This window comes from Polypterus senegalus, chromosome 13, assembly GCF_016835505.1.
Source record: "Polypterus senegalus isolate Bchr_013 chromosome 13, ASM1683550v1, whole genome shotgun sequence".
NCBI lineage: Eukaryota > Metazoa > Chordata > Cladistia > Polypteriformes > Polypteridae > Polypterus > Polypterus senegalus.
Window position 1 is genome coordinate 19962745 of NC_053166.1, and position 12405 is coordinate 19975149.

Sequence of the window (12405 nt, forward strand, 5' to 3'; positions counted from 1 at the left end):
AATCATCCACATTCCTTGGAAACCTGCTGCGTAAATATGTGGTTCTCTATGTGAAGAAAAACTTTCCAATTTTATGCAAAATATAACCTTAACAAATTTCCATTGTTTTGAGATGAATGAATTTATAGTAATAGTTGGACTCTTTCATACTAATTCCCTTCATAATTTTGAACACTTCTGTTATGACACTTCATAGTCTGTTTGCTTTTAATTAAATGATTCCTCTCCGTCAGTCTTTCCACATACCTTATAACATACTGTCCCGGAATCAGCCTAGCGTCTCCTTACTCTGGCACTGATAGCTGCTTTGGAGTTTTAAATACAGAGACTAGAGCTGCACACTATATTTCAGATGAGGCCTCACAAGTGTGTTGTTAATCTTAAAGGTAACTTCCCTTGACTTCTTTACGCATCATGCTATGTAGCCAAACATGCTGTTAGCCTTCTAAATTATTTTAAATTGTAAAACCTTCAACTTGTTAATTTTAAACTTCATTTACCACATAGCAACCCAAGTCTGAATTCTGTTCCAGTTCATCTGCTGACTTCAGAGCAGGAATGTCAAGCTCAGATTCTGAAAGGCTACGGGTTTTCAGTTCTGCCACTTTTTTAATTAGTCATCAGTTACTGCTTCTAATGGAACAAACATTAGCCTTATTTTTGACTATCTTTCTAACATTCAGAACTCCTAATCATTCTCTTTATCAGCAACCAAATGATAACAGGGTGCAAAGTGAGCCGGAAGATGGACCAGCTAACTTGATTTTGTTTCCACTTGCGCATCCTCCATATAGTATCTGTTTCAATAAAATATCTGAAAAGAGAAAAGTGAATGTCTAAGAGATATTGATGGTTCAAAAACTTTTAGATGTTGATTTCGTAAGAAGAAATCGGCCACGTTGGAAATGTTAGTGTTTCCATTCTGTCATACATAACCAGCTTTAGAATTAAATAATGTGTTTTAGCAACAGCAAGATTTGGCTTCTAATTAATAAACTGATTTGAGTGTAATGAATGCGTACCCAGAATAGAGTATGAGACTCCAGATTTAGCTGATAGTCTGTTGGCTGTATATCATTATTGTATCCTTGTTTGGCTGTTGGTTAATGGAAAAAGAAACCGTTAAGGATTCTGAAATGTAAAACGCAAGCCATTTAAGGCAAAAGAAATAAATTCAAGTTGTGACAGTAATTTGTCACCAAGTTTAAAAAAAAAAAAAAGAAAAGAAGTGAACGCTGGATCTGAGTTTGACATCCCAGCTCCAGAACATATGCCATTTCTCCTAGATTAGCATCACTAGCTTGTTACGCTACGTCCACATTACTACATTTTCATTTAAAAACACGGATATTAGTCTCCATTTTCACCTTTCGTCTACACACTACCTTCAGAAATGGAGACTTTTGTAAACATTCTCTAGCACCATACGTTTCTGAAAATGCTTGTTCAGCATTGCATTATGGGTGGGTGAAAAAAGAGTTTTGAAAACACAGACTGTAATTGCACTGTGGTTAATGTGTGCTTACTATGTGACCCTTCCCAGTTTGGATCCTGCTCATTACCACATTTCATTCTCTGGTCAGTCATCCTTTATGGAAGAAAACCATATTCTGACTTGGCAGGAATAAAGAAGTTGTTTTCCATGGTACTTGGCGTATTGCTTACCTGTATGCATCTAAATTACGTTTTGTACAATCTGAATGCTGCATACATGAACAAAAAGCAAATAATTTACCAGTTGTACGGTAAGCGTCTTCAGGAAGGACATTTTCTCTTTTTGTTTCTGCCAATGAACACAATGCCCAGTGTTGGTGAACAGCTACGTCATATGTCATTTGAGTGTGGACAGAGGTACTTCTGTTAAAAAAAAAAATGTGAAAATGTTAGTTTGGACAGAGAATTTTAACTTAAATATAATTTTTAAATGTAAATGTAGTAGCCTAGACATAGCCTCAAGCACGTTTTCGTCTAGGTGATGCTATGTAATTTAAGGGTTAAAAAAGGGTTAGGGTTTAAAGGGTAAAAAGAGCTGTTTCCAGCATTAATCCCAGAGTAGTTTCACAGAAACACTTTTGCACACCATAATAGTTTGTTTTGATTTATTTTTTTTTTAAATTTGATATCAATTCTTAAAATGTGCAATTAGAAACTGGGCTTTACATGAACTTTTTTGTTTTCATTATTATTCCCTAATTTCCTACAAAGAAATATCCATCCATCCATTTTCCAACCCGTTGAATCCAAACACAGGGTCACGGGGGTCCGCTGGAGCCGATCCCAGCCAACACAGGGCGCAAGGCAGGGCGCCAACCCACCGCAGAAGAAGAAATATTTACTGGGTTATTGTTTCTAACATTAACACCTCTACAAGTTTAAAGTGAGATTTTTTACCATCTTCTTTTGAACACTTTGGATAAGACAGAAAGAATGTACAAATTATAGACTGATAACAGTATTTAAGTATACATTTTGCGCTTCATAGTTTCATGTGTTATATGATTTTTGTGAATGGTGGGAATTAAAGTGTTCTTAAAAAGAAAAAAAAAACACACAAGGACTAATACACATTACACATAGCACAATTCTAAAGGCTTTGCTTGCTCTTAGCTCTTCTTTGTACTTTTAACTTGCTTGTTTTCATTGCAGATTTTCCCAGAATGCCTCACAATTATTTCACCATGTAACCCAAACAAATCCAACTCCTATGCTCTTATCCTTTCCTTTTGCTTTGTTTGCAGCATCAGCGTGCTCATGATGACCCAGTGGCTCTGAAATATACTTTTCATGAGGTGATCACAGCTGGGCCTGATGCTCCTGCCAAGCTACGTAACCTGCAGAACCGTTGCTTGGTACCAGGCTGGTATGCTACCCACATTGAGCGTTGGCAAAATCACTACCATTCCAATCAGGTGTGTGGGCATATTTGTTGCACATGGCTGATTCTTCAATTTTGTGCACTTTAATCTTTTATGCAGTTTTATTTATATCAGCTTTCTTGAGAGCATAATTGGTATATATTGCTCTGCTCTAAATTTAACAGAAACAAAATGCACTTGGCTAGTGGGTTTCTTAAATTTTAAATGGAATATGTCTTATTCCTACTACAATATAATTTGCATATAATATATGGTCAAAAAAGTACTAAAAGGGAAAGGTTGCATTTTCCCAGTTAATTTATTAACTTTGCTCCTCTAATTTTGTTGGTTTTGAAAAATGTGTCAATTTATGGTAAATTCACTTGATTTAGGCACATGGTGAAGGGTTTATCACAAATTTTGGAGTCTCTTGACAGAATTTTCCATAATTCTCCATTATCTGGGGCAAGGAGTTAATTTAGCTTACTGATAACAGACTGGATCCTAAACCAGAAGGTTACAGTTTCAGTCTTTTCCACGATCTCATTGCGTATTCCTGTTGAGTTACTTCACGTGTCGTCTCTTTCATTGCAGAATTTGAAAATCATTTTTCTCTGCACTTGTGACTTATGAGCTTCTTTGTACGTGTAAACTGAACTAAAGGATAAATCAGAGGATTCATCTCTCAACTAGATAGTACTGCTCATAAAATTGTCTTGTGATTTTTGTGGGGTATTTTCTGAATATGGAGCTTGTAAACGACAAGTTCACTAATTTACCCCTGGTTCTATGTACTAATGGTTTTTAAGATATAGAGGATATCTGTGCTTAAAAATATTTGACCAAAATTTGATTGATATTCATACCTCATTTCAGTCAATCGTGTAACACCATAGCTTGTTCCTCTAAATAAAGGCACATTACTAATTTCACAGACAGTCAGAGGATGTCTCTTCAGGCTAACACGGTGTTCAGTGACTAGTATCATACAATAGTAAATTGCACCTAATGGTGTAGTTTAGTGTTCTGTAAGATGTGTGATCGTGCCTTTAAGCTCAGTCTGTAAAAATCTACTGTGAAATGATTCAAGCAACACAGGGAAAGGGTTTGGGGGCAGCCGCCTGTATAATTGAAATAGGCTGCCAAATATGACGGTTTGGTTCAAAATGAAAAGGTCTTGACAGACTCCAATCCAAAACAGAACTGTTCAGACGGACAAACATGGCAGTTTTAAAGTCAGGCAGAGGAAATAACGTCATTCTGGCAGGAACCAGAAGTGGCACCTTCTTGGCCTGGGACTGTAAAGTGACGTCTTTGAGTGCAGGTGGAATTCCCCAAAGTTGGTCTGCAGATGATAAAGAGGAAGGATCAGCTGGCTACCCCCTGGTCTAGGATGAAATTCTCCCTTTTCAAGCCCTTCAGTTGCCTCCCATGCGCACGTGTGTGACAATACGTGTACAGTATGTCATGTTCGTTGTTATAAACATGAGAGTGGAGTGCCCAGTTAGAAAACTGTATGCAAGTCATTTGCTTAGAGTGTTAAGTCAGTGGTAGTAACTTGATTTAGGCTTTTTTAACATGTACCTTTTTCACACTTGTCAAGTAAGTATATTTTATAAACTTAAAAGGAGAAATAAGATCTGGTGCAAATCTCTTCAGTGATAAATTCCGGGAAAGAGAAAGATATCTGATGTTTAATTCTTACTGCACATACCTAAAAAGGCTAAACATGTACAGTAGTTTGGTTCCCACCATTAAGTATTTGCGTATTTTACTAGTTAGACTGGTTTTACTGGTTAGATTGTTCCTTGCAGTTTATTCATATGTGACTTCTGTTAGTCTAAAAAAAACTGGCAGAGTACTAAAATTTTGTCTTTGATGCACAGACCAACAGATACTGTATATACATCAATCCCAGAATAATTTTTTCTTTCAGCTGAGTATGAAAGTAAACTATAAGTGCTAAATGGAATGAGTATTTTTATTTAAATTTTAATAACCTTAAAATCACACCAGAACAAGTAAAAACACTATTCAATCAAGAGTACACTGTACAAGAGTCCAGGAAACTATTATAGACTAAAAACATAGTAATAATTTTACACTCCATCATCACCCAGTTCAGATAGCAGTACAAATTAAAACTGGATTATAAGATATCTTGTCGTGTACATTTAGATGTCAAAATATAAGAAAACAGTACCAGTGGCCCAGCAGGCTATTTTAAGGCACTACTAAGGAATTCTTTACAGATTCCTAAAACACATTGCATGGTTTCTTTTTCTTTCATGTTATCTACATGGCACCTAATTTTCTCTCGGAGTTATAGAAGGTTACACCTTAACACCAGCAAGACCAAGGAGCTGGTGGTGGATTTTAGGAGGCCCAGGCCCCTCATGGACCCTGTGATCATCAGAGGTGACTGTGTGCAGAGGGTGCAGACCTTTAAATACCTGGGAGTGCAGCTGGATGACAAATTAGACTGGACTGCCAATACTGATGCTCTATGTAAGAAAGGTCAGAGCAGACTATACTTTCTAAAAAGGTTGGCATCCTTCAACATCTGCAATAAGATACTGCAGATGTTCTACCAGACGGTTGTGGCGAGTGCCCTCTTCTACGCGGTGGTGTGCTGGGGTGGCAGCATAAAGATGAAAGACACCTCACGCCTGGACAAACTTGTTAAGAAGGCAGGCTCCATTGTAGGATTAAAGTTGGACAGTTTAACATCTGTGGCAGAGCGATGGGCACTAAGCAAACTCCTGTCAATCATGAAGAATCCACTGCATCCACTTAACAGGATCATCTCCAGGCAGAGGAGTAGCTTCAGTGACAGACTTTTGTCACTGTCCTGCTCCACTGACAGACTGAGGAGATCGTTCCTGCCCCACACTATGCAACTCTTCAATTCCACCCGGGGGAGTAAATGCTAACATTAATTTTATTTTAATTTTTTTTTTATTTTTATTACTATTTCATTTAATATTGTTTCTTTGTATCAGTATACTGCTGCTGGATTATGTGAATTTCCCCTTGGGATTAATAAAGTATCTATCTATCTATCTATCTATCTATCTATCTATCTATCTATCTATTAATCTTTTAGTGCCTTTCATATCTATCTATCTATCTATCTATCTATCTATCTGAACGTTTACCACACACATACATTGTGTGATATTGTGATAGAAGATCACAATACATTTATTGTTGTATAATCTTATACCGTCTGGTTATTCCAAAAAATGGTATTAGGGGATCAGGAGTCATTGTGAGTCCAGTACTCTCTGACAAATAAATCAATATTTTGTGGAACATTTTTAAGACTTATGATCTAAGGAAGCTGGTTCATGATTAACTTGTTTGCAGTTTGAATTCTGTCCCTAATAGATTTCAGATTAGTGTAATCTTGAAAGATATGTGCAGTTCAGTTTTAAGTAGTATTACACCGGGTTTTACACAAACTGAAGAAAGATTATATGTCATGAATAATGTTAATTTAGAGGCTCGTCTCATATCTTTGACTAAGATGAACTAATGAAATTGGTTGACAAAATCTAGACATTTTATCGTTATCTTCTTCATTACTACATAAAATAAATTCAGGTGTACAACTGAGGAAAAAAGTTTGACAAAGTTTCTTAACATAAAAAGTAATGCTTTTCCACAGAGAGACTGTAAACATCAAAACTGGGTAGATAATAATTAAATATATTAATTACTGAGGCTTGCTGATTTTTATTTATATTTTTTTTTTTTTGATGCACAGATCCTTGTACTGGATGGCCAGCTTCTCAGGACTGAACCGGCATCAGTAATGGATAAAATACAGAAGTTTCTGGGCTTAACAAATACTGTTAACTATCACAAAATATTGGCGTAAGTGGATTTTATGTACTCTTGATAGTCCTCATATATAAAAACTCACTTGTCTTGAGCCTAACCAGCTAATTCACTCAGTTATTATTATAAATAACTCCTTTCATAGAGATTTGTCAAAAATATATATTCATGTGAAATACAGGAAAACAGGTAGCAACATAATTGCAAGATGCCTAGTACTGTTAGCTTTGCAATGGTATAATTCAGTACAATAAAAAGAACTGACCTATATCATGGAGGCAATATGCAAGCTGTTTCTGCAATAGGACCATGTGATGGTACATTGGTGAGTTTTGCTGCCTCAGAGCTTCAAAATCCTGTGTTAAAACCTGAGCCAAGGCATTGCCTGTGTACAGACTGCATGCCCTTTCTGTGCCCATGTGACTTCTATCCATGTAGTTGTATTTTCTCCCATGTGCGTCTTAAATTAGCTCGGTATTTGTATAATTGTATCCTCCTAATCCGAAGCTGGTTCCTGCATTACACCCAGTGCTGCAAAGATAGGGTCCAACATTATTGTGTCCATGGATTGCATTAATCATGTTCGATAATGAGTGCAAGGATGAATGTGTCTGTAGCTTGCTGTAAGCTGTTGAACAGTTGTGTTACCTGTAAATGTACATTTTAAGGAAAGAGCATAAAAATATTCTTCCTTTTATAGGAAATTAAGTTAATTTATTCCTTTTTATAGGTTTGATCCAAAGAAAGGATTTTGGTGTCAACTGTTGGAAGGTGGAAAAACAAAGTGCCTGGGAAAGAGTAAAGGACGGAAGTACCCTGAAATGGACTCTGATGTATGTTCACTTAAGAACTCTTGTATTTGTCTGCCTGTCTTACTCTTTCACCTTTGCTCTGTTAAATTTATAGAGTCTATGGAGAAGGAAACTTCTGCTCTTTATAGGAATCTTACATAACTGTTACAGCCAGGACTACCAGATCAGAATATTTCCTCTATGTGCTAAATATACAATATTTGTGTTAGATTTACTGGAAATTCTGAATTGGCCCAATTGGCACCCATGTGGGTCATTGTGGCACCTTATGCAAGGCTGGTTCTTGTCTAAGTCTAATGATGACTGGATTGTGACTATCCTACCACAACCCTGAATTGAATTAAAGTGGGTTTGAAAAGGTCACGGTCTGCAATCTTAATATTGTTGATGCGTTTACAGCTTTAAAGTTGGCTTTGCAACAGTCTATTGCTAGTTTAATTTGAAACCGTGTATATAACAATAGCGTCCTGTGCATTGTTTTTAGAGTCTCCCAATTTTTGAACCTGAAGGTGCTTTCATGCCATTGGAATCACTTAGAAGACTGAACTTTTTAAATGATGTTGAGTCAACCATAAGCAGAAGTCAGCAACTATGGTTGGACATATGGAAACGTGCAGTTTATCCAACAGCCAATGCACCAGATTGCTTGTCTAAGGTCCCAAGGCTGGTGGTAAAACTTTCCCAAAAAGTGTTCAGAAGCTGCAGTTCATTATAAAATATTATAAAAGTACACTCGTTTGCACACCAAAATCAGAATTAAGGGGAGTCTGTCTCCCCAATCTCCCACCAAATACTGGGACAATAGATTTAGACTCGACATTGTTACAATTTTGACAGATAATTTCAGTATTTGGCCCAGGTCAATGAATCTGAAATAGACAGAGTTTTACAAGAGTGGAGAACTCGCACCAGCTATTTGTTTTTTTATCTTTGTGTAAATTATTTATTGCATCTGCTCAACATTTTCCTGGCATACAGCTTGGCAGGTTACCATCTAAAAATTACTAAGAGCCCATTTGTCATGTTGGTAACAATTCGTGGTTTCATATTCTACAATAGACTGACTGCCGAGTGGCACCCTGAACCAGTGGTACCTGAAGAGGTTCCTCTCCTATGATAATGAATTGTAATAAGAAAGTTTAAGATGGTGTTATTATGTTTCCTTAAATAAATACAAATTCTTTTGTATTGGTTATTACTAGCAATAAAAATGGAATTCACTAATACGTGAAACTTTCTGATAATTAAAATTTCAATGTAGAGAACAAACTAATTAATTTCCCAAGTAAAACTTGTCTTATTTTCACTTTCTTTTATATAGTCAAGTAAATTCAGATTCCTTCATATTTTGAGTTGCCAGTGTTTAATTCCATATCTCTTTTTATATTTAGTCTAGATCCTTCCTACAGGACTATTACAGAGAGCATAACATTGAACTGTCAAAGCTGCTCTATAAAATGGGACAGTCTCTGCCTACATGGCTGCGAGAGGAACTACAGAACACCAGGTAGCAAGGACATTGGAAATGATGTGGAGAAACTTTGTCATTTTGCTTTGGAAACCATAAAATATGTACATTACTGAATAAACTGGGACAGCCAAGCAACAAGACTGACATAAGGCCCCAGAGAAGTATTAAAACTGGTTTTTGTAAGCATCTGAGGGACCATGGGGAACGTGGACGAAGATAGACGAGGGTCAGTAAATACACTGAGAACTTGTGGACGCTTCCACTGTCGAAGAGAAGAGACCCCACAATCTTCTTCAATGGCCCATGTAACATAGAAGAGCTCAGAAAGAAGATGAACTAACACAACATCCGAGGAAGAAGTGTGCAAGAACATGTGACATATATTAGCAGTGGCAGTGTGTTTCCTTCTATTTTTGTTTTAAGTTAGCAATTTTTTACAGCTTTATTACCACACATGGTGGCCAGCGTTACAGTATAACTGATTCCACTCAGAGTGAAGTGATTATCCAGCCATTTTCCTAGCCATTAAGGACCTACAAGTGCCAGGATGAAATGTCTTTTCTCTGCTACTAATATGGACAGTACCTGTATTTAGTCTTGATTTTTTTTTTTTTTTAACTTTTAATTTATCCAGATTAATTTTTTAAACTTTTTTTTTTTTTTTAGCCAAGAGAGATGTAATGGTACTGTAGACAAGTCAAATAGATGGTTTATGGAGGTGGTTAGATGTTCTGTACATAATGCATTGAGAAGTTGTACAACTTCACATAGCAAATAAATGGACAGAGCAGCAGTAAAATTTTACTTTAATTTCTGAGAAATTTTTTTTATTATAGAATGATAAACTGTGATGTTAAAAGTTAAACACTTCTCGTAACTTCTGGAAAAATTTATCAAAATATAGCCCAAGAGAGAGTCGTTTCATTTAGGTGTCACCAAAAAGCACTTAATTGAAACATTTTGTCTTTTGGACTTTTTAGCTGTTAGAATTCTATATGGAATAATTTAAACAACCGTGAAACTGAAGCTTTTAATTCACAGGATTCCAAAGCACGAAGTATGCACAGAAATGAAAATATGCAACACAAAATGTGAAAGACTGATAGCATGTGAAACTATTTCTTGCATTCCAGTAAACAGGTTCATAAAGGGCGCACTAAAATGTCAAGGTTTTCTGTATTTAACAGATGGAATAATATATTTTATAGTCCTGTGTTGCAAAGTGTACTTTACAGTATAGCGGGCTTCACAAGACGGAGAGCTGTTTGAATGTAGCTATAGTGCATTTGTCAGTTTGAGCACATAATTGACATTTCTGAAGCTGCCTCTGCATGCAGACACATGCAGCAATGCCGTACCTTCAAGCAGGTAGATGGATCAGAAATTGGACAGCTAAAGGGAGGACAGCAGCAAACATATTTGGAAGAAATAAGAAGAAACACTAGGTAATCGTCCAGTATTCTTGCTTCACTTTAGTAGCTATATTTGGCTGTAGGATCAGTATTCACCTGAGTTACAGAGCAGTGTCACGATTTTGAGCCAAGATGACTCAAGTCTGCATTTCTATTTCAGGCAAGGTCATAAATTCAAGATGTAATCTTCCTTTAAACAAAACAAGAATGCCCCTTCTCTATTTGATTCAGAGAACAAGCGAGGTAAAGGCAATCTGTCCAACTGACGTCATCTGTTTATTAGCAAGTCAGTCTCACATGGAAAATCTGCACTCGGCATTTAGAGCGGAAATGCCTCACTTGTAAGCAAAAACGCCATTGTTGATTTAAATTGAACATCAAACAAAAGCACTGCAGGTAGAGGATTATTGTAAGTTGCAGATGAGATCAAACATGTAAGCCTTCAAATAGGTGTCAAGTGATGATCCCTTTCACAAAAACGTAATTAGTTCAGCATATTTCTAGCATTTCAGATTTTGTCAGAGCCACTTTTTCAGGACGTTTTAATCTGGAAACGTCAAACCTGACAAATTCAGTGTTCATTTATTATCCCCGGTGTATTTTTTCAGTCACATTAACACCGCATCCTTTTTCTTTTCTTCAATGAACTCCCATAACATTTTCTGTCTCTAGACCACGTTCTGTCCCATGTAGACATCACGTTTGTCTTTTTCTTTTTTTTTAATTTGGTTTTAAAAGCTGCTTTGAGTAAGATGGAGGAAAGTCCCCTATGCTGCTGTTTACATTTAGTTGTCTTGCAAAGCTTGAGAAAGACCAACCATAGTGCAAGTCATAGGTAGATGAGGTGGCCATCTTATCAAAAACTAATGATGTTAAATGGCTAATATTTATGGGTACCTGTGAGTCATTTAACAAATAACACTGTAGTTTTAGCATCAAGTTGAATTTCCTGGTGACAGTATTAAAGAAAACCAACGCCAACCCTTTACTATTCTCTACTCATTTTCGTCTAGTTTACAGTTAGTTATGTATTGATCATTGGTTACAATTTTTCTTTTTTTTTTTTTCCAAACTAAGCAAGTGTCAAGGGTATGCAACAATTGGAAACTAAAAGAAATTCGGTTCTCCTATTCTCCCCCACTATATATATTTTTTTAAGTTCCAGTATTTTTTTCTTTTAAAATGTATTGATCTCACACAAGTTGTTTTCAAAATGGTTATTTCAAGTTAAAGAAACTTTATGTACATGTGGATATAAATGTTAGAGAATACAGTATTTTGTTTTAAATAATAAACATTTTTTTTTCCTGGGATGGTCTGCCTTTCCATTGGAGTAATTTGGATTTTTGCAGAATTGGATGTTTTAAGCACTGTATGTATTATTGTGCAAACAGTAACCATATTTTATTGCAGAAAAAGCAAAGCAATATATGTCTACTGCTTGAAAAATGACAGAAAAGGCAAATATGTTGTTAAAGCTGAAAATGAACAGAGTGAAGGGGAAAACGGTAATCCTTCATTATACAAGTACAAGATTTTATTTATAAGAGAGGTACTTTTTTTGTGGCCAAGCACAGTTTTCATTCATATGAGGCCATAATGTTCTTATAAGAAAACTCGCTTTAACTGTGTGGGTTAGAACCAATTTGGGAACTGTGGAGATAATGACACACAAGGCCACATGAAGCAAATGTCTTACATCTGCACATAACCACATGCTGGTTTGTGGTTTCTTCTTGAGCTTCATTACCAGTAAATTAAACAAAAATTAAATGGAGGAAAGATTGCTTGAAAATTTGCTGACATTGATTAGTGGGCAGTCATGTTAAAGAACAAAGTGTGTTTGTTTATGAAATATGTCTGCTTTGCATGTTTTAACCACAGCGATTACCTGTTATTATAAAATATAACACAAAGCTGGACACCTACCTGACTTAAGACTTAGACAGCAAAAGTGTCGCGTTGCAACTAAAGTCCGGAGGGCTCCAGCGTATTAAGAGCTTTTGTAGAAT

The 12405-nt window shown here is 36.2% G+C and overlaps 1 protein-coding gene across 3 annotated transcripts in view; it reads left to right on the forward strand.

Annotated features, from left to right (window-relative positions):
* Positions 1-11702, forward strand: part of LOC120543163 (bifunctional heparan sulfate N-deacetylase/N-sulfotransferase 1) — a 247751-nt gene extending 236049 nt beyond the window's left edge. For all 3 annotated transcript variants that reach the window (XM_039776066.1, XM_039776065.1, XM_039776067.1), the window contains 4 exons: positions 2739-2909; positions 6625-6734; positions 7429-7531; positions 8902-11702. In XM_039776066.1, coding sequence (XP_039632000.1) covers positions 2739-2909; positions 6625-6734; positions 7429-7531; positions 8902-9021 — 504 coding nt within the window. In that variant the 3' untranslated portion in view covers positions 9022-11702. The remainder of the gene's footprint in view (positions 1-2738; positions 2910-6624; positions 6735-7428; positions 7532-8901) is intronic.
* The last annotated feature ends 703 nt before the right edge of the window (positions 11703-12405 follow it).